This window comes from Cottoperca gobio, chromosome 3 (assembly GCF_900634415.1).
Source record: "Cottoperca gobio chromosome 3, fCotGob3.1, whole genome shotgun sequence".
Classification (NCBI taxonomy): Eukaryota; Metazoa; Chordata; class Actinopteri; order Perciformes; family Bovichtidae; genus Cottoperca; species Cottoperca gobio.
In genome coordinates, this window is record NC_041357.1 from 21,643,958 (window position 1) to 21,666,690 (window position 22,733).

Below are 22,733 nucleotides of genomic sequence, written 5' to 3' on the forward strand. Positions count from 1 at the left end.
TTGAAATATAAAATCAATAACATCACATTTTCACGTGCTGGAGGAGAGAAAGAGCACATATAGGTGATGAAATGTAGAAACTGAAACTAATTCCTTTTTTTCCTGAGACAAGCATGTCTGCACGACGAATCAAATTGTTATTTATTTTCATTACTTTAACAACAGTGAGTGTTCCTGCTCCATGTCTATGTTAAAGACACACTGATCTTATTGTGTTGACACAACCTTATTGTGGGTGGTGATCGCATGTTTCTGGCATGTTTATAGATTCTCACCATCTCTAAAGATGCAGTTACTTTCAGACAAGAGCTGAAATTCTGCTGTTATTTGTATCATAATTTGTACACATTGTATTATCTTTATCATTATTTTAACTGTCCATTCTGATAACTGAACAAAGAACTGTTGACAATGTTGTACATTTATTGTAAAAGAAGTGAGCAGTGAATATTTATCACCGAAGATGTCACCACAATCGGGAAAACAAGAATCTCCCATGAAATGTCACTTTGATTCATGGTTAGCGAGATTTAAATTGCATCTGTCAAGGCTCTAAGCCAATTGAACTAGATCTCTAATAATTCATCACACACACACACACACACACACACACACACACACACACACACACACGCACACCGTTGAGGTTCTCCCATAGATTCAGTTGCAGTGAAACTTAAGGTTTTCTGCCTTAAGGCGGGTGTGCATGTTTGAGGAAATCTCTAGGATGCTTTGTTCACAAAAACCATCGTCTTTGACTAATGCATACATTCCACACACACACACGCACACGCACACGCACAGGCAGACAGGCACGCTGAGGCTGAGATGATTTATAGCCAGCCATGTCTAATGGATTGCCTTGGCACTTGAGAAATTATGAAAAGAAATTAATTAGCCTTTAGTGACCCTGCTGTCCATCTCTCTCTCTCTCGCTCTCTCGCTCGCTCTCTCTCTCTCTCTCTCTCTCTCTCTCTCTCTCTCTCTCGCTCTCTCTGTCTCTCTCTCTCTCTCTGTCTCGCTCTCTCTCTCTCTCTGGATGCAATTATGATCTAAATGGGTAGTGGTTACTTGTCGATTGAGCTTCACTAAATCAAATGAAAATACTTGTTTGTGTCATATAGATACTGCACCATGCTGACATTTTTAATGACCCGCCCATCATTACTGAATTAATAACGAAATTTCAAAATTCAGTGGTTATTAACAACAAACATCATGTATATGATCTATACTGTTTACTATTTTTATTGTTTATTTTTATTTTATTCAAATCTTTCAAATCATTTAGCGTGTATCATTTTACATTATTGGGGAAATATGTAAGAATCGTTATTAATTACTACATTTAAGTGCTTAAGATATAGAAATAGAGAGATAAGTGAACAACAATAACATTAAGAGTAACTGTAGAATTTATACAATGTTGCAAACTATTCAAAAGATGCAGTCATATGTATGAAATAACAACTGACAGAAAAAACAGAAAATATATATATTTTTAAATAGAAATCAATTATAAAAAGTCTTTACAAAATAAGTTATTCAACAAATATATAAAGTAAACCAGTGAGAAATAAACAGAGAATAAACAGCAGTTTCCCGTCAGTGAGGATTTCGGTGAATAGCTGTTATTTACTATCTCTCTTCTGGTTGAATTCACTTGGAGAACACAAATCTAAAACAACACGTAAACCGCCGCCATTTTAAATAGGATAAAAATGGGCAGTCTTTAAATTAGATTGAACTGAATTATTTTGTGGCTTCCTGTCTCCAGAGCTCTGGAAACCAGCTGGTATGAGACAGAGAAGAGTCTGTGAGAGTAATGCTGGGGAGACGTGATTACGGTGCACAAAATAAGTCTTCACTTCAGATCCAGAGACCCACACACACTCACAGCTTCTTACAGCCCGATGATGTTTATCTGTGAATATTAGTCTGTGTGTAATTCTGAATGTGGAGTATTCAGTGTGGTGCCCTGCTGTTTATCCTGACAAAAAAAATATATCTTCTGCGACCAGGAGAACCATTGCCTCCCTGGGTTCCTACGGCTCTCAGTCTAAGCCCCTACTGACTGAGCCACTGCCGGATAGGGATAGGGATGCATGGTATTGAATTTTTTCCAATATCCTATATGTCAACATTTCCCAACTCATTTGGGCAGATTGCCAATGCCGATACCGATATACGCACATATTTCTTTCCACTTAATTGCACAGAACAAGTCTCTCCTGTAGTGGAATTAACATATTATATATTCCTACTGGTATTGTGATGGCCCACTGGCAGATGCAGACACAAATACAAGGCTTTCAAAATGTACACAGACAAAGCGGAAAAAACTCTTCCTACTTTAACAGGCAGGAAATGTTCTTTTCTGGCCGATGCTGATATATTTCATTTTAAAGCCTTTATCTGCCGACGCCGTTATCATCATGCATCCATAAAAGTCACGCTAAAATGTTGCTCCGTAACTGCTGGATGTGTATGTAACAAGTTCACCATATCAACTTAAAAGGTTGATGTGGTGATATGGATCACAACTTGTTTCCAATGTCCCCAAGCGGCCAAAAAGATTAAAGCAGTCATACTTATTATGACTGATTGATTGATGACTCAATAATCTTAAATTAGAATAAGAACAGTATGCAGGAATCTTCATGATCTCTGCAAGGGTATTGTTTTGGTTTGGTTTGTCTGTCTGTCTGTCTGTCTGTCAGCAGGATTACAGATACAATGAGAGGCCAGATTTGTATTAAACCTGGTGGAAGGGTGTCGCATGGTCCGAGGTAGTAGCCGTAAAACTTTGGAGCGGATCCAAATCACGGGGCAGACACAACAAGCATTATTATTCACTTATGTTAAATGTGCTATTTACGACATTCAGACTCTGGCCCGGGAAAGTCTGGCCACAAGGCTCTCACCTGTGACGTCAAACACACAGGTGGCTTAGCCAAAATGGCGGTGGCTAACAGTGCAGACAGAGCTAACAGCGTTAAGCACAGGATGGGCGTTACCCTTCCGCAATGACGTCACCCCGTAACCCCTGCATGAGCATAGTGCAGATCGGTAGCGATTAGCTAGCCAGTGGGACATGAAGGGAGGGATCACATGCACTATCATGCTCACCCGACCAGCCCAGCTACCAAAACAAAGAACAGAGAAGCTCCTTCTAGTTTTTATCATATTTCTTTTTTCTTTTACAATGAAAATAAACACTTATCTTGCAGGTAAAGCTCTTGAATTGAATTGAAGTGAAAGACTGATTGAGAGAGAAATGGAGAGAGTGAGGTCAGTTTAAACAAAGGGAAAGCATGACGGATAAATTAAAGAATGACAAAGATGGATTGAGGGAGTGAGTCAGAGAGAGAGAGAGAGAGACAGAGAGAGGGTGAGAAACATGGAGGGATTATTAGCGACTCTGTGTGCGGACTTGGGAGGAATGCTGAGGTCTGACACACCAGAATGTGATTTTGCTCCGGCTTAGTGTCACTTTTCTGTCCTCCACTTCCTCTGGTCTGTTCTTCAGGTACACATCAGCTAGCAGCCCATATAAATTCACTCCTGTCACATCACTCACCTGCCTCACTGCTTGCCTCACCAAGCTTACACATGGAGATGTGCAGTGAGTGGTACAGTTGGCGCACAAGCCAATTTCTATGGATTTTCCACCTTGGATGCTGCAGTCAAACAAATCCAATGTCTTTTTCTAGCTGGCTGGAGCTCATGAACACTGCATTCTTTCCAGATGAAGTGATTGTGTTATATTACTCTGTTGAGGCTCACGTACATTTACACTCTGACACACCAACCAAGCTTACTGTTTGTTAAGTGAAATGTGTGATCTCCCCAGTAAAAGTTCATCGTGTAGTTTTGACAAATACTTTACTAACCACCCCTTCTCCGTCTCTTCCTCCACCTCCCGTGCAGATCTGAGTTCGACCTGGACTATGACAGCTACCACGAGGACTACTATGACAGGTACTGTCAGAAATCCACGCGTTGCAGCTCACACACCTTATTGCTTGTCTGCGTGTCACAGGAGGCTAAAGTGGATTCTTCATCCTTGCTGTCTCCAATAGTCTCCGCTCCCAGTCGCTGTCTGCCACACAGCTGTCAGTCATCCTGTCGTTACTTACAAGTTTGCCTGTTACTACTCAACAGTCAGGAGCTTCCTTGTCACAAACAGACACACAAATGCACAATTTCTGCAAAGACACCCAGATTGTGGATTTGTGAGTTGTGGTCCCATTCAAGAATGCTAACTCATGTATATCTCAGACGACTCCACGTTTATCAGACTTATAGGATTTGCTCAAGCTTTGCCTTGAGTTTTAGAGGCAATACATTAACAATTTATAGCAGTATAGCTCTAAATGGCCATGGTACTGTAACTTGACATATGGGTTGTAAATCATTACAAATTATTCAATGATCACATTTCCCATCAGTATGCCTAATAAACATGAAAGTTATTAGTACAGACAGATATTTAACAGAAAACTTATTTCTCTCAGGCTCTGCCTAAGACAAAAAAATGCTTTTATTTCCTGGTGTCTTCGTTTTAAACCAATTTGAGGGTCTAAGAAAGAAAGAAAAAAGAAAATCTTCACTGAAAGACTCAGAAAGGAAAAGAAACCTTCACTTTTGATTGACTATATTTTAACCAAGGCTCAGGGCATTTATAGCTGAATAAAGTTTTTTTTTTTTCATCTCTGAATTACTAAAATGGAAATGAAAATCACTGCCAAGCATGACAGTCTCTGTTGAGAAAATGTCACAGATTACAGGTCGTTCCTAGTAAATGTGCAGCTCCTACCAGCTCCCATAACAAGTTGACAACAATCATATATTCAGGTTACATAATGCGCCTTAAAAACACTCAAACTATTTGAGACTGATCATAGGTTTCCAGTGTGTGTTTACCGTTTCCATGCTAATGCAGAACACACTCTTGTGTAGTGTCCAGTTAATTGCAGCTGTTAGGTAGATGAGGTAGTTAGTTAGACTGAGCTCCACTCAGAGTGACTCTGTATTATAGGTCCTCCACTGAAATTGCGCAGGGACCTTCCTAAATCCCTCATCATAAACACTCCACTCAGCACATCTGAATAAAAGCAGGTAGTCACATAACACACACACACACACACATACATACACACACACACACACACACACACACACACACACACACACACACACACACACACACACACACACACACACACACACACACAACAATAGAATAAACACCTCATTCCAGTGCCTTTCTCATATCAATGTGCTGTTACTCTGAGTATTTACTGTCATCATCTTTAGTTTTTTTTTGTGCATTTGGTTTGCCTTGCTCTGCATTTTTCTGACTTTGCTCAGGGGGGAACAATCACTACTGATTTTCAATTTGTTTTTGACACAGTGTATGATTATTCTTCATGCTGTTGGCTAGCACTGCTGACAGCTGTGTGTGTGTGGGGCGGGGGGGTAAATACGTGTGCATATTTATGTGTGTGCTCACATGTGTTTGCCTCTGGGTGTGAGTGCGTGTGTGTGTGTGTGTGTGTGTGTGTGTGTGTGTGCGTGTGTGTGTGTGTGTGTGTGTGTGTGTTATGTGTGTCTTTTTGTTTTTGTGTTTGTTGTTTTGTGGAATATTAATACATGGCGAAGGGAGAAATTACTGTTTTTGTCCGCTGTCCTCTTGTGCGAACACGATAGAAAAAACGTCTTTCAGCACACAGATAACAGCTCGAGCTGACAAAGCTGCTTTCCGTGTGGGGTCTAATCCATAGAGCATAGAGACAAACACTCCTTCTCACACACACTCACACACTTTTCTGTAATCCTCACTCGTCTACAGTCTCTCAATGTCTGAGCTTCCATTCTCTGAGATGACACTTCAAAGCCGATGTAACAACACATTGTCTATCTGCCCCCGCAAACTGCTCTAAAGGACTTTAAACTCCCATAAGTCTTTGGTCTCTGTGTCTCCCCACACGGACAATGCTCAAAGCCTCTAATCTCACACATTTACGGTGGCCTAATATACTTCATCCTTATGTGACATTGTGATGTGTGTGTCTGTGTGCGCACTGTGGATGTGTGAAGAGCACAGTCTGTGCAGAAATCTCAGTATCAAGTAAAGATGCTTCAGAGAATTTAACAGAACAGAAAACAATAGAGAAAACTTTGCAGGAAATCGGGCTGCGTCTGACAGACTGGCTAACAACACAATCAGTAAATCTACATTATCGTCCAACTCCATGTCCTTGAAGCTGACAGCTTGCCTCCCTGTTGTTGGCTGGTTACATATTACAGCAGGAGAGCTGTTCACTCTCATGGCTTTGCAGAAACAATTTAGACTGTGATCAGACTGCCCTCGATCCAGATATATCCAGATTGGGACTAGATGGAGTTGATCAGAATGTAGTTAGAAAACGTCTTAAAACACTCGATTCCCTCATTAAAAAGTCTTATATTTCATTTGCAATGGTCTTGATATATTATATTTATTATTGTGTTTCCTGTCATAAACAGTAAAATTAGTTCTAACTTGTTTTGTATGTTGTTGCAGGCTGCCGGGAGATCTTATACATTTTTCTTCTGTTCAATTAGTTTTTGGGGGATTCATTTCATCATTTTCAATTTTAGCAGCATGTTCTGCAAATCCATCAATCTTCTGCCACTAATTTAGATCTAAGCTATATTGATATGTTATACTAGGAATTATTGTTAAAAACAGCTGAAAAATGTATAAGTGTTTAATATATAATGATCGGTCTAATTGTCCCTTTACGTCATTCTGTGACCGTGACTGAAAAAGGCATTGCATGTTATTCTATGTAGTATTAGAAAGGTCTTAAAGTCTAAAAAGTCTTGAATCTAGTTTGGTGAACATGGCAGAAACCCTGGCTATACTTCTTTTTGCAAAATCTCTCTCAGCGCTACGGCTTTGCTCTTTGGTGATTGGTTGGTTTTTGAGCCTGTAGCTGTGGTTCACCTGGACTGTTGAGGTCAAATGTGAGGTCGAATCAATTTCTGCTTCAATCACAACATCACCTTTATTCCTATTGAAACACACACATGCACAAACACACATTGTGGTTTCTGTAAGCACTATAGAGTTTGACTGTGTTACACCCCCTGTCACCAGCATTACAAGCCTGGTGGAGAGCTATTGATTGGTCCTGACAGAACCAATTACATTCAGTGACAGATAGAGACATGGAGCTGTCCACAGGGAGGAGGCAGCACCAGCGCAAGAGAGGCAGAAGCCGAGATAGAAAATAAAAGACAAAGGAACATAGAATATAAATATCCATATTTATCTATGAGATGTATTGTCATGTTTTTCTTTAAATATCTTTATTTAGCTTGCATCAGGGCTGGCTGAAATTCTCAACATTAGTCCAAATACAATACCTACGTTTCAATATCGATACTAAAACAACATTTTCTTGATCCATTATTCTAAGGAATATAAAAAAAAAAATTCTACAACAACCTTTGTTTTTCATTAAACTAAAGCCACATTTCCAAATGTTGCCTAAACACAAGCAGCATTACATTTAAAGAAAATACCCAGACTTTGATCTAAATCAGAAACTCCATTCTCATGCACAACCCTCTCTCTCTCTTTCATCATGATTTTAGACAAACACTTGATTGTATAAAATCACAGCACACCTTCCCACAAATTCAGGAAACATGCACATAGTTAACGATGAGTTGTTTTTAAATTGTATCTGCTGAATTTCCAGGGCGTATGACTACCAGCGTGTGCCGGCATCCCTGTCTCCTCTGCCCCTGGGACCCAGTCTGGCCAAGCGATCCCGTTCCTCCTCCCACTCCTCTGGGCACAGACGCAGTCGAGACAGAACCCACTCCAAAAGCTCCAGAGCCCAATCCAGTTCAACCACAGCCAAGTGTGAGTAATATGAATGGACTAGATCGCAAAAGAAAAGCTGCATTAGATGCTGCAGATTTAGACAGTTTGACTAAAACTCTGGTAAGGGGAATACCTCTCTGTATGACGAATTAAATGATAAACACAAACCTCGGATTAATAGATCTTTTGCTTCTCATACTTTCAGTATAAAGCAGTCACAGACAAATGATGCTATGTGTAGTTTACTGAAGGCAGAGGATTGAAGTTCAAACAGTCAACAGTTTTAACCTCTTTCTCTGTGATGAGCGAAACGATGCAGAGAAATTGGCTGTATTCAAACCACGGCTGCATGACACCTGAATCTGAGCCAGTGGCAAAACAGAAACACAAATAAATTCTGCACACGCTGCCCAAGTACTTCATAACATCAAAGATAATGCCAACATGCACTTATTCTTTAGCATAAAATACCCAAAATGGCGTACTTTCCATGCACTCTTCTTTCATAGTCGCAAATGAATAGTTATTTAATAGTAATACATAGATATTTTGAGAAATATGCTTATTTACTGTCTTGCATAGAAAGGTGGCATCAATCTTATACTTTAAAGGTCTCCCTAACAGATTATCTGGTTGTGTAATTTCCTAATGTCCTTTACGTTCTCACTCTCTTCATCCCTGCAGTGGGCATGGAGGAGTTGCAGGTGATTAAAAAGGAGCTGACTCTGATAAAGACACAGATCGATGGGCTGCTTGACAGTCTTGACAGGATGGACACACAGAAGAATGACCACAAAGGTGAGACACTTATTCACAAAGACAGTGGAGGCAGGTAGGTGCGAGATCCAATGATAGATAATCTATTCGCACATCAAAAACATTTTAAGGCAAGACTCTGGCCATACGGCACTTTCAGATTTCTGCTTGATTAGCTCCACCAGTCACAACCCCAATCAAAATGATTCAGGATCTGTGCCGCAGGGGAAACTGGAGAATGCACTGCACCACCAGAGCCACTCCTGTTTTACCTGACAAATCAATTATTTCCCTCCAGTCAGGATGTTTTTGTTTTTTTAAAATCAAGTCCGATATCAACTGGAGTGCGTGTGTCTGGATTTATGGCTGTGAGCAAATTATGCAAACATGCTGAACAAACATTGTGGTTGGAATAACTGAAGTTTCAGAAAACAGACAAATATCAGGGTCTGAGAACAACATCAGATCAGTGTGCATGGAGGATAAAGCTGCTGCTGCCCTCATGTGGACATTAGATCACAATACAGTTACCGCGCCTGCCAACAAGAAACGGGGCAAAGCTGCACTATATCCTCAGTCGCTGCTACATGCTCTTGAAAAAAAACAACAACTTTAACCTTGAACCCAGAAGTCATTATCATAACATCAGGCTGAATACACAAAGAGACAGTGTAGTTAAAAGAGAGTGTGTCCTGTGGCTACTGTGACTACAGGTGCATACCTTCAGCGAAGTGTGTGTGTGTTCTACCTACTTTGAATGACCTTGGGTGATTAATAGCTCTCATCGTCATTGCCTATTAATTTGTCTGCGGCTCTACTTGATTCCCCTGTCCCTCACTATCTAGCTCTTCTGTCTCGCTCCCCCCTCGATATCTCCTCGTTTGTCATTCATCCTGTCACTCCCACTCTAGCATTCTGCCTGTCATCTAGCACAAAGTCAGTGGGATGCGCACAGACGTTTTTGTCTTTTAGCCACAGAAAACATTGTATTTTCTTCCAATTCCAAACAGCTCCACACTTAAACTCCATGCATTAATCTGTTTATTCCCGTGTGGTAGGGTCTCCCCTGAGAGAGGACAGTCCAGCTGGATCACCGTACGCTCTGTCTGCCAGCAGCCCCGAGCACTCCCTCTCCTCCCTCTCCCCACCCAGCTCCCGCCATCGAATCCACAGGGAGAAACCTGACCCGAGGGAGCCCGATGATGACCACCACACGGTAAATGCACCTGACGTTTGTGTTCACTTGTTCCCTCCCTTTTGCCTTTGTTGTCTTTATTGCTTAATGCTTAAAGGTCAAAATGGTGCTGCAATTTTTGTTAATTTATGTAAAGCAGTATGTCTGTGGGGGCCCTGTTTTGTGGATAAAAAATGTTTTATTTTACAGCATTAATACACAGGAAAACTCAGTTTCCCACTGAAATAGAACATTCCAGAGACCAGATTATAATTTTTAATTAATTGGAATTACATTATTTTAAGCTTTTCCTTTAAAATGACACAGACAAGATAATCACATGTGAGGACATGAAACAACTCATGAGGCTCCACTGCAGTGAAATCAATTTATACTTGCACCATTCAATTTTACTTAGTCATTGTGAGCCTGCAGTTTAATGAAACGTCTCTTTGTTTTGTCTCTCGTTGTCCCGTCTTTGTCTTTCTGTCTGTCACAGATGAGTAACCACAGCTCTGACCCCGAGGAGGAAATATGAGGGAGAAACATGAGAAGACGTAGAAGACATGGATTAAGTGCCAAACGTGGATGAAGAGAACAACAACCCCCAAGCCAACGCTCATATCAGAGGCTCAACTCCCCTCGAACAGGGTGTACATATCAGACAACACAATACATTTAATTGTATCACAGCAGCTTGGATTCTTTTTCTTTACTTTTGAGTAAAACTAAAACTCTGACACAAGTGACTTTCACACACCAAGTACATGCTCAAAAGAATTAGATATGTCAGACTAAGAGAGTGAGAGAGTAATTATAAAGGTGAAATTAACTTTTTATAATCCGGCGTATCAGGTATTCCTATTAAATTGTATATTAGAGGGTTTGCACCAACGCATATTCCAGTATTGATCCAAATATTTCAGTGTTAATCCAAATGATACAAGAGGGTTCTCTGATTAAAACCTTGTGTAAGCAGCTTACCAATTTATCTTGTCCACTTTAAAAGACTTCCTCTGAAACATACTGCATGACAGTAACAAACGGGAATAACTGGAATATTGTATGCATGTACTGTAAAATGAAAATCACTTCTGTGGATCTGTGGAGCAAAAGAAATCTGTACACCCTCAAATTGATCTTTCAATAGGGCTTTTTGTTGATGCTCAACTCATTTTTCTCTTTATTGTATTCTAAAATAACAGAATTGAACTAGTCAAAGTAAATCACATGTATCCCTGAGAGATTATAGTAACACTGATGATTCAGAAGAGAAACAAGTTGTTTTCTGCCTGTAAGTATCAGTATGCCACATCTCTGAAACAAATTGTCTTTTCTCTATTTTAAATGTATTAGAGGAATGTTACAACTCTCTTCCAACATGTATTTGGCACTTTTAATACATGCAAAGGCCCAGGTCTGTGTGTAATATTGTGTATTATTGTAAACTTTACTGTAATTGTTGAACTGTCTGATTTAAATCTTGCTTTAGGACTTCTCATATGTTTTTTCTTTTTAAAGAAAACAATGATGGTATTCCTATGGTGTTACATGTTTTTGTTTGCATTCTTGAGATAAGCCAAGTGGAAATACTCATTGTCACAGTAGTAAAAGTATTTTCATATTGAGTATAAATACAGTACATGGGAGTGTGTTTTTATTCTAAGAGAGCAATATGGACACAGAGGAAAAAAGTAAAAGAGAAACAAACATAGTGTAATAATGTAAGTATCAATAGTTATATTTAATTGATCAATTATGAAATCATGAAATGTTGAAAGTACTGCTTCAAAACTGGACCACTTACAGTGTGCAACTAATCTGAAGTGTATAAATCATACACTAATCTGTACATAATATAGTCCATACTGAACAGAGGAAAGCTGATAATGGTAAATAACACCTTGCTGGGATTCAGGAACATCTCTTTTCCTCGGATGGTTTGACCAAAGGTCTGTCTGAACCTCAGGCAAAGATTGTGCACAGTATCGTCCTCCATACTGTGTGTGTTGTTTTGAAGGCTGCTGTGCAGTTAAGCATGATACCATCAACACGGCCCAGACTCAGACTGCAGCAGTTTTCACCCTGAGCGAGTTGTCCATTGCTGATGGGACTCTGAACTCCTGTGACAACATGGCAGCCAGGTCAAAAACAGATCAAGAGACAGTTTTTTTTTGAGAAATAATATTGCAGAACAATCTTTCCAATATGTTACTCTCTTCGTCAGCACATGGTATCCTGTTTCTCTGAAAAGCCTTAGCGTAAGAAAGACAAATTAGTGAGGAAGAGACACATTGACATAGTTCATAACCAAGATACTAAGACCACAGGGAGGAAATGGTCAAACAAATAACTATTGGCTGTTTTTATTAAAAAACAATATTTTAGTTTAGTATAAAATAAGAGCATACTCTGATTGAAGATATTTATGTGGCCATATGGTGTTGTTATGTGGTTAATATTGTAATATAACTAACCAAAAATTGTTGAGACCAATTGATTTACTGATGATAAACCTAGGCAATTTCCATGTGCATATAAAAGTCCATGGTTATGAAAGAAATCTCTGGGAATAGTTTAATATTTATCTCACAACTATCCTATGGGCTACTGTAGTTCATGTGACATACTTTTTTGACTGTTGTATCCAAGAAGAAAAATTATAAAATATGGCTACAGTCACAATTTTCATGAGATAATATTTATGCATCATGCCCCCCCTCCTCATAATATGATGAGCGATGCACATCATTCAAATGCACTGACAATAAAGTAAAAGTGCTATCTGTGACTGTAACAAGTCTGAAGTGATTGGACGGCCGACCTGCCTGTCAAACTACCTGCGTTCCTACCTGCGTGCACTCTTCTCGTGCACTCATTCCACAAACTGCCAGTTTGACAGCTGTGAGTACTAACACTAGCTATGTTCGTTGTTAATGATTATTTATTTATTAGTATTGTTCATTATGATATGTCTACGTTAATAAAGATATTTGGGAGGTTGGCTTTGGCGACTTTCTCGCTAGATTTAGCAACTTTTGGAGCACGCGCTACTAGCTACTTTCATCGGGAAAGAGTTGGCAACGTTGAACTGGGTATTTCGGGTAAAAAAATCTAGTTTACTCTTGCGGGCTTCTCCAATCTTACCCACCCTAGTCTTGGGATCACAACCATGTGTCATACACCACAGTTCAGTATATTACAGGAAACCACGACAGTGCTTTAGCAGAAATCCAGAGGACTGTTGCAACAGTGAGAGGAGGTATCACAGACTGTCTGTGGAGTAACATGTGGAATTCAAGCAGGAAGTTGTAGATTGTGTTTTCAGGGTTTATTAAACTAGCAGTCAAACATACCAATGTCAGAACATAAAAAATACTTTGTTCCTTTTAATTCTATTAATTATGTGTGTCTGTGCCTCTGAGCAGTTTACTTTGATCATCCGTTTCCACTCAGTTCAAAAATGCTGAAAGAAGAACTCTTGCACAACCAGTCCTCTGTTGACAAAAAGATAAGCACATGTGTACTGAATGTCATGCTGAATAGGGCAGAGTGCAGAACTGCACGAGGACAATGTGACAAACATTTGATGCTGTTTAACTAACCATAAAATTAAATGTTCTGACTAAAACTGCTTCGCCAGTTTGGATTGTATTCATCAGTGCACATGAGTGTGTACAGGATGCAGCAACTCAAGGCTCATATTTTGCCTGGAAATAAGGTAAGCACAAAACCTATAATAGATTTATGATCAAATACAAGATTTTATTCGATAGAATAGAAGATTAAAGTCAATATGTTGTATTGTACTGTATATTGTATTCTATAGCAACAACATGAACTCTGTGGCTGAAGAGATATTTTGTGTCAATAGTTAAATAAATAAATATTTTAAAAGTTTGTATTTAATAATTGTTCAAATTTGGAATGCAAAATATTATATCAAGGGTTTCTATTTATGAATCAGATGCTATTATTAGTATTAACAACGACCGTGTACTGTAGGTATTAGAGGTAATTGCATGTTCTGTTATCCGATTATCCATTCAGCCTTCAAATAGATTCCAGATAAAACTATAAACCTGCATTAGAAAATAAACGAGCATTATCACCTGGAGCAGGATTATCCCTCTGTATTCCCAAATGGCTTCCACATATTATTTTTTCATATTTGGAGGTTCTCTCTTTAAATGTCACAAAACACAACACCCACTCCTTACTGATGAAAAACAGAAAGCCTAGTAATTCACATATATATCAAAAATACTCCCATATGTCAAAATCCATCAATGTCTGAAAACTTTGATAGACCTATCCTATATACATTTAAGATGGGGTGTTAAAGTGTTTATCTTGTGAAGTTGGAGTAAATTGCTTAAAGTTTATTAGAGATATTGGAGAAAATGATTTGTGACATTTTTGATATTGTGGTTTAATGTGATTTCTTCAGATTTAAGCTGATCCATTTAACGTCTTACTTCCTTGTTCTGTAGACCACAGCAATGGCAGGTCCTGCTAGTCCTCTAACCACCCATGTGCTGAACATTGCAATGGGTGTCCCTGGCTCGAACATGGCCATCAATCTCTATCGACAAGACCCCTCCACTAATACCTGGAGTTTGATCACCACTGGGTAAAAACTTAAGGAAAAGAGCCATAAGAAAATTAAGACACACATAGTCACAAAGTACGATCACAGGAAAATCTCAATTATTACCCCTGGAAAATGTTTGTTTTCATTCATAGGTCTCCAATCATATTGTGTCTCAACAGGACAACTAATGCTGATGGACGGTGCCCAGGACTCATAACAAAAGAAACGTTTACTTCTGGTGTGTATAGATTGCGTTTTGAGACTGCTCAGTACTGGGAGAGTATGGGAGAGACCTGCTTTTACCCGTATGTTGAGGTGAGGACAGGCTTAAAATGTTATGCGTTGACATGATAACATCTTCCATTTTTAGGCCTCATCAGTGAATTTGTATCCTAATTTACGTGTCACATGCATGTGATGCTGTTAACAATCCTATCAGTCTTTTACTTGTAATTGTTGATCTCGTTCATGTTTGCTGTTTTGTTGCAGATTGCCTTCACTATAAATGACCCAGGACAAAAGTACCATGTCCCTCTGCTCCTGAGTCGTTTCTCTTACAGTACATACAGAGGGAGCTAGAGATGAAGTGTGATCGTCCTCCTGAGGCTTCCTCCACCTATCCCCTGTCTAACACATCACAGGCAGAGACAACTCCACCAAGAACATTCATCCCAGTACCAACTGAACTGTCAGACCTATTGACACAATGCTCCATTTGGATAATCCTTCCACTTGAATAATAATATTTTAAACAATATAACTAAGCTAAATAAGCATATTACTCATATACTTATTAGACTACTATAATATTTAACACCTATTTCAAACTGTTATCAAAAAATACAATATCTTAATTAACCTATCAAACAGGTTTTCATGTCAAATGTATTTTTCTTTTATAACAATTAATGTAAATCCAACTGCTCGTCTTTTTTTCACAACACCAGCACTGTGTCTGTATTTTATACAAAATGAAACTGAATACAATTCTAATTGTGTATACATACCATTAAATAAAGTCTATTTCTGTACATGTACACCAGGGGTGTCCAAACCTTTTTCACTGATGGCCTCATACAGAAACATACATGAAGGGCTGGGCCACTCACTCAAGGTGAGGTATATTGCCTTACAGAAAATCTATCAAATGCAGGTAGATTATACTTGATAATTGAATATGCTCAATGAGGGGGGGACAGCCTCCATCACAGCTTTCTATTAATGACGTTTCATTTAATTTGTTACAATAAGGGTTTGCAGCTCATTCTCAAAACAGGAGCCTCAGATTGTTTCTTAGTCAGGATGGTGATCCTCTTCACAGCCCTGTATAAAGGGGGGGGGGGGGGGATATCTCAAGCTTGTTAAACAAATAAGTTATTGGGCTTGTTAACACATCAACTAACGTTAGTTAGAAAATGTTATCAACTTTAATTGACTGCATTTATTGAAAAATTGACCTTACATAGATACTGTGTAATATATGTTTTAACTCTCCTATAATGGGAACAGCGTTGCACTCAGTGGGAGCAGTGATGCTGTATTTGGACTGAAGGATGCTGCAGGTCAGGAGTAAGTTTGGTGTTTGAGATACGAAGGACATCACAGAGATGCTGTCGCTCATTTTGGTTCTCAACCTGCTTTTGTTCAGAGTTAACAATGTTTGCTCACATATATGAGCCGAACAGACTCATCATTCTTTGTGTGTGGCGTCTCATCAGAGGAAACCTTTTCCAAGCTCCGGTAGAAGTCGGGGAGGGAGAGAAGCTGATGCTGATTCTTCAGGGAACTGTCGTATATAATTATTATTATGTAAGTTCTAGTTGCAGACTCTCTTAAACTTCTTCTGCATTGATCAGCTCGAATTCTTTCTCAATGATAGAAACATCTTGGAAGTGCTGACTGAATTCTGTGATGAGAGACGTGATCACAGACACATATTTCCCCTTGTTATCAGAAGGTTGGCCTTTGGAAAAGTACATCTGATAAAGGACAGCGTGGGAGTTGTGTAGCTTCACGCAGAATGCTTTCATGTGCGCAGTGGGCTCTTGTTCAGTGTTGAGATGACCAGTAAGATCAACTAAACAGGTCTGCCAACCATGGAGGGTCACTCAGCTCATGAAGAGGTCGCTCCTTCTCTTTCAAAAACAGATCGATTTCTGATCTCAGGGAATAAAACCGCTGCAGCACGAAGCCGCGACTCAGCCAGCGCACATCAGAACTGTGGAGTGCGTCCCCGTATTCAGCATCGACATCAGACAGGAAAGCTTGAAATTCTCTGTGGTGAAGTCCTCGTGCATGAATTATGTTGTGCCCTTTAGACTCCTAAGACCAAGCAGCTCTTCTGTAACGCAAAGGTTAACATCAACTCCCCTCAAAAACAATGAACAGCTGTGCGGTGTCCTCACATCTGTGCGCTCATCACATGCAATCGAGTAAAAACCTAAAGCACAAGCTTTATCTGACACTTGATGTTTTAAGTTAGCTGACAAGTCAAAACTGTGTTTCTGTGTTAGAACTAAGAAGTACAACACATTCAAGTGCAAGTTTCTATCTGGACTTAGAATTTGCTGCGGCCCAATTAAAAATGGGCCGCGGGCCTCAGTTGGCCCGCCTGCTGTAGTTTGAACACCCCTGATATACAGCCTTCGGCTTGCAGGTTTAGAACATGGCCAAAGGGAGATGTGGTGCTACAGTATGTGGTCCAGTTGTGTAGTGAGGATGGGGTTGTAAATGCGAGCAGGGTCAAAGAGCTACTTATACTAAATCCTGGGCAGGTTTTCTGTGGTTCAGATGAATAAAAATCTGCGTTATTTGTGCAATAGTTCTGTGTCCCATCCGAATGCAGCAGCTGCACAGTTTCTTTTGTAATGTTAAATATTATTATTATTATTATTATTTTTTTATTTTTTATTATTTTTTTTTTACTTTATTTTTTTTAGATTTTACTTTTTTGTATACCAAACCCAGATTTTGGCCTAATGGTTGTTGATTATCATCGACGTCTTTAGCCAATATCTTAATGTCAATGAGGGGGGGCGTGAGATTCAAAGTAATATTTTGAGGGAATGTGATTATTGATTTGTTACTCACAAGTGTTTTAGCTGCTAATCTGCCAATTGCACACTGTCAATATGTTCTCAATGTCTCAGGTTAATGGCAGAGATTAAGTCTGTCCTGACGTGGATCAATTATGCTGTAAAATTTGTATTCCAATACCTCAATTTTGTTTTTTTATTGTAAAAGGTTTTGATGTTTATGAAATGTGGAATAACACTTGATACCTAAAGTCAAGTTTGGGTGCTCATTGGAGTATTTCCCTTGTGTGGTCTTGTTTTTAAGTTTTTTAAAGTTTTTTTACTCTGACTGTACTTTTCATACATGAAGACATTAAATGTCATTTAGACACTCCTCTTGAATATACCTCGCATGACTTTAGATGCGTTTTGAATTCATTAGCCAGACCAAACTTTTAAAACGTGTCAGTAAAACATTGATACAATCACTTTTACTTTATTTTAAACTAATTATTTCAGTATTGATGGCAACATTCTTACATGTGACACACTTTCTCTACAGAATGTAAATGGATTAAATGATTTATGTTAGCTACACAGATGTTTTCAATCAAAACACCCATAACCTGAATTACATCTCTGCATCTAGTAATCAAGTAAAACTGACTTTGCTGAAACTGCGATGTGTTAAGTTATATGCGTCCAAACTACAGTACAATTGTTGCTCCTGTCCCGCCATTATGTTGTGCAGGTGCAGTTCAAATAAGGCTGACTCCTAGTCCAACATCTTGATTTAAAACCGCCTGTGGAACTGAATAGTGATAGTTTATTTGCTCTTCAAGAAGCATCTCAGCAAACTGAATCTTTACCTACGGTAACTAAAATACCTGTTTTTCATCAGTTTTAGGAAGTTGAGCTTTGTTTAGATCACAAGTAGTTTGTTTCCTGCAATGAGACAATTTATTTCTTAACTAAACCATTTTTTATTAGCAAGTAAAGATGGGCATGAAAAACAGTTAAGCAGACAAAACTATATGAAAGCATGGTCTTGGACATCTTCAAACTCACATACATTGCAACCATCAAATAGAAAGAAAGCTCTTTGATATTCAACAAGATGCTTCACTTTTGAAAGATGCAACACAATAGAAAATATGAAAATGCTTACGAAATAGTATATGCTGACACTGCATTTGAAGAAAAGAGGAATTGATTTTAAGCTTTCCGTTTGGTAGAAGAAAAGGCATATTTTTTCACATCGACATCTATACGTAGACATTTCACATGAAATCAAATGCAGAAGTACTCCTTAGTTCCTAAACTATTTAATATTTTTCTGTTTTTTTAAAGGCCTCGACCGCCGTGTGTCCACCAAAGATAACTCTGTAGTCTTAAATGCTTGAACTTATATTACATCAGTCATTTAAAGTAACCGTTGTGCTTGTTAGATGTCAGTACAGTACATGTGTTTAAAGCAGGGAGTCAATGCACCTTGTATGTCTTTCTTTATATCAGTGCCCTCAAAGTGGACTGGACTATATGCTGTGTTGAGTTCAATTTAAAGGCATAGTCACACATTTTGAGACATGCACTTATTAGCTTTTTTGCAGAGAGCTAGATGAAATAGCATTCTCAAATATCTCATTTCTAATGGCCAGCAGGTGGTGACTCCACTGGTTAAAAAAAGATGCCGTATTGTATTGAAGTCTATGAGAAAATGATTCTACTTCTCACTTGATTTAGTAAACATTTTCCTGATGAGTTTATGGTCTTAATCACTAGTAATTCAATCAAGTCTTCAATACAGCATGATGTTCATTTAGTAAATTATGGTCCCATTCAGAGTAAAGTAGTGGCTTCCCTGTGATTGACAGGTCGCTGCCACAGTGTTGTCCAGTTTGGATGTTGTACGTGTTTTCATCTTACAACTTTTACAAGTTAATTGTAACATTTTAGTCTCCCAAAAATGTCTTCTTCAACATTGTGTCTTGTTGTATTTAGCTCCTGTGTCACTTCTGGTTCCTAAAAACCAAGATGGCGACAGCCAAAATACCAAAATTGTAGTCCACAAAACAATGGGTGAAGTCACAGTGACTACATCTATTTCTTATATACAGTGTAACAAAAGCTGTAACTAAAAAATAAACAAAAGCTGTAACACATTATACTATTACAGTTAATTTAGCTGATGCTTTTGTCCAAAGCGACTTACAATAAGTGCAAACAATCATGAGAATACAACTATGAAAAAGCAAGAATCTTGCAGGTACGTTAGCTTCAACACACTAACATTATACTGTAACACATATATTTTGTAACTTCGGACAGAGCTAGGCTACCTGTTCCGCCCTGTGTCTGTGTGCTAAGCTAAATTAGCCAGCTGTTAGCTGTAGCTTTGTGTTTATCGTGCAGACATCTGAGAGTGTTATCAATCTTCTCATCTAACTCGGAAAATAAACGTAGGCCTATTTCCCAAAATCTGAAACTATTATTTTATCCCTAGAGAGATCAGGTGTTTGGTATAAAGTGCTATGGATATCAGTAAAAGGGATATAATTCACTTTGTTGTTATTCTTAACATGAAGGAGTTAATCATGTTAGTTGTGTGCATATACAATATATACTGTATATACATGTTTTTAAAGTATCCTTGGACAAGGTTTCCTAAATCTCAAGGATGCTTATTTGTCAAAAATATGACACACTAACAACAAATATAAGTGTTCAATTGTTATTAGCGTAGACCCAGGTCTCTAAATTGGAGTAAACCTTCTCCCGAGGTAAACTGTTGTACTGTGAGCAGATTTTACACAGCCTCTCCCTCCAGTCGCTGTGTAGTTTCACTCTCCACTGATGTTTCCAGGTGAAATACTCACTGTAGCGTTTCTTGTCCTCTACAAGCTGTTGTAGATACTGTCCTAAGTCTTTAACTGATGCAAACTCATCAACATGGATAAAAGAATTAGGTGGAGCCACAGATTTGTAGTCGCTTAATGGCGGTCCGAGGACGACAGGCACCGCCCCGCCTTGGTAAGCATTTTTCCACAGCTTCTCTGTGATGTAATCTTTGGCGATTGAGTTCTCAAAAGCCAAATAGAAGTTGCAGCGAGAGATTGTGGGTAAGAGGGCTTCAGAGGAGAGGGACGTCTTTGCCCAACTGCCGTAAACCTTCACAGGAATTATGGCATTGAGCTCTTTGTACACTTTGCTTCTCTTGTGGTTGCTCCTGTAGTTGCTGACCACCCAACAGACCAAGAAGCTCCTATTCAGAGGGACGTCTTCCACCAGATGTCCTTCAGCCTCCTTTGGTAACAGCTCGCCGTAAGGTATGGAGACATCAGCATCCCTCCTGTAGGAGATAGTCATGTTGAAGATATTTGCATACGGACGCAAATTTCTGTTGTTAACAGGGGATTCCAGGGACATCCAGGCCCACCTCTGGCCCTGCGGCCTTGGAAGGTCAAGGGGCAGCGTTTGGTGACGTTGTTCCAGCTCTCTGTGGTGGAACACCACCACATCAGCTGAGGGGAACAAGGAGCGCTGATCCACAAGTCTACATTGAGGGATGCGGTAGAGGTCCCAGCACACGTCGTCCCACAGGCTAAATGACTCGCCGAAGGGCCAGTACCACAGCAAGATGGTGACACTTCTACTGCTGCTGTTGTGACTGAAAATGGAGTGATTTGTGGCTGTCGGGGCCAGGAATCCTCTCGGCCATCCATTGAGAAGACACAGCGGTAAAGTACAGACAAAGGAGATGAGGAGGCACTTCTTCATTGAGCTGAGTACAGTCTTCTTAATGTTAGCACAAGCCTGTCACAAATGGAATTAAGAAGTAGGGTTATAAAGGAACAATGACTTTTTGTGGCAGATGTTAAATGACAGGTTGAAGAACACTTATTACAAATGACATATTCTTAACATCACAACTAACTAACAGTGCACACTTTTTGAATCAATCTGTGGAGCCCCTGGTAGTTTAGGGGTTATGGTGCTGACGATAAATCACAACGTCCCCAGTTTGAGTCCGACTGGGGGTCTTTGGCGCACGTCACTGTCATCCAATTTGCTAATCTATTTTAATTTTGCACACGAATGAATGTAAACCAATGACCAAATTAGAATTCAGCACATCTTTACAATACCAAAAATTAATTTCTGTCCAAAGTCCATAAAACCATAATCTATTTGTGCTTTTATTTTGTCAAGAAAACTGATTTTAATGAATAATAACTAACTTCTTTGTCAAATAGCAAATCCCGATCATTAAGACATAGGCTCTAATGTTTTAATGAACAGACTTTAACATAATATATTGTAACTAGCAGTGGTAGACGAAGTCCTCAGATCTAGTAAGTAAAAATAGTAATACCACAGTGAAGTAATACTCTGTTACAAGGCATGGTGTCAAAATGTTACTTAATTGAAAGTACAAAAGTATTTGCATCAAAATATACTTAGAGTACAAAAAGTAATGTTGCTGTGTAACTTGAATTTCACCAAGGAATCAATAAAGTTTATCCTAACCTATATATAATACATGATAAATTATTTGTTGACTATATTTGTATTATTAATCTGAATCTTTAAAGTAACTAAATTTGAAGGTAATATATGCAGAGAATAAAAAGTAAAATGTTTACTTCTGAATTGTTATGGAGTAGAAATATAAAGAAGCAGGAAATGAAAATACTCAAGTAAATAAATACAAAATACCTCACAATTGTACTTAAGTACAGTACTTGAGTAAATGTACTTAGTTACTGTCCTTCACTGACTAGATAAGATTATTTGACCACATTACACAGTGAAGCTGAATCCTAACAATGGCCACTACTGTAGTTCTGTCATTAACATGTCCTTCATTTTATTCAGTGCTCCTGTTCATTCAAAATCTACTCAAGGTTACTACTGGAGTCCCATAGATAGTAACACAACAGATGCTGAGCATGACCTTGCACTGACATAGATAAACAGGACAAATAAGCCACCATCTCAAAGGGAAATTGTCCAGGTGTGGCAGTCTGACAATGTGAAGTCAAAACAGTTAAAACCAAATTAATTAGAAACGTCAAATCTGATGATTTTTGTAATGAGGACTCACCATCAGGTACTTCAAGTCAGCTGTCTGTGACTTCCAGTATGAAGAAGACTCACCGCCACCACCCACTCAAATCCGACACATGACAACTCAGACTGCCGCCGGGCCCCAGACACAGAACCCGGCCTCCTCCACACGGAGCAGTGGGTCCTCCAGCCGAGGATGCAGCAACTCTGGGGAACAGTCATTGAATCTGACTGAAATTCTAACCA

The 22,733-nt window shown here is 39.0% G+C and overlaps 3 protein-coding genes across 6 annotated transcripts in view; 2 read left to right on the forward strand and 1 right to left on the reverse strand.

Moving 5' to 3' along the window:
• The window catches only part of LOC115003601 (heterogeneous nuclear ribonucleoprotein C-like), a 32,686-nt gene extending 21,338 nt beyond the window's left edge, over nt 1-11,348 (forward strand). Inside the window, exons 3-7 of the mRNA XM_029425463.1 lie at nt 3,931-3,981; nt 7,755-7,921; nt 8,567-8,680; nt 9,697-9,854; nt 10,312-11,348. Of these exons, the coding sequence (XP_029281323.1) occupies nt 3,931-3,981; nt 7,755-7,921; nt 8,567-8,680; nt 9,697-9,854; nt 10,312-10,350 (529 nt within the window). The 3' untranslated portion in view covers nt 10,351-11,348. The remainder of the gene's footprint in view (nt 1-3,930; nt 3,982-7,754; nt 7,922-8,566; nt 8,681-9,696; nt 9,855-10,311) is intronic.
• A 207-nt stretch (nt 11,349-11,555) lies between these two features.
• LOC115004622 (5-hydroxyisourate hydrolase-like) lies at nt 11,556-15,443 on the forward strand. Of its 4 annotated transcripts, none has more exons than XM_029426308.1 (5): nt 11,556-12,716; nt 13,456-13,533; nt 14,306-14,445; nt 14,586-14,721; nt 14,896-15,443. In XM_029426308.1, the coding sequence occupies exons 2-5, from the start codon at nt 13,480-13,482 to the stop codon at nt 14,983-14,985; spliced, it is 420 nt and encodes a 139-aa protein (XP_029282168.1). In that variant the 5' UTR covers nt 11,556-12,716; nt 13,456-13,479; the 3' UTR covers nt 14,986-15,443. The 4 variants fall into 4 exon arrangements, with proteins under 4 accessions (XP_029282168.1, XP_029282185.1, XP_029282192.1 ...); XM_029426325.1 differs by having other exon boundaries at nt 11,557-12,716; nt 13,494-13,533; XM_029426332.1 differs by lacking the exon at nt 13,456-13,533 and having other exon boundaries at nt 11,557-12,716.
• A 4,701-nt stretch (nt 15,444-20,144) lies between these two features.
• LOC115003954 (alpha-(1,3)-fucosyltransferase 7-like) lies at nt 20,145-22,709 on the reverse strand. The gene is made up of 2 exons (XM_029425896.1): nt 22,578-22,709; nt 20,145-21,233 (listed from the first exon to the last, which is right to left on the reverse strand). The coding sequence occupies exons 1-2, from the start codon at nt 22,707-22,709 to the stop codon at nt 20,145-20,147; spliced, it is 1,221 nt and encodes a 406-aa protein (XP_029281756.1).
• Nucleotides 22,710-22,733: the final 24 nt, after the last annotated feature.

What these genes read in the sequence shown, in the direction of transcription:
- LOC115003954 (XM_029425896.1), bottom strand. Translation starts at nt 22,709, where the DNA reads ATGACTGTTCCCCAGAGTTGCTGCATCCTCGGCTGGAGGACCCACTGC. An exon ending in GATTTGAGTGGGTGGTGGCG is followed by an intron (nt 21,234 to 22,577) that starts GTGAGTCTTCTT and finishes CATTTGTGACAG; the next exon opens with GCTTGTGCTAACATTAAGAA.
- LOC115004622 (XM_029426308.1), top strand. Translation starts at nt 13,480, where the DNA reads ATGAGTGTGTACAGGATGCAGCAACTCAAGGCTCATATTTTGCCTGGA. An exon ending in ATATTTTGCCTGGAAATAAG is followed by an intron (nt 13,534 to 14,305) that starts GTAAGCACAAAA and finishes CTTGTTCTGTAG; the next exon opens with ACCACAGCAATGGCAGGTCC. An exon ending in TGGAGTTTGATCACCACTGG is followed by an intron (nt 14,446 to 14,585) that starts GTAAAAACTTAA and finishes GTGTCTCAACAG; the next exon opens with GACAACTAATGCTGATGGAC.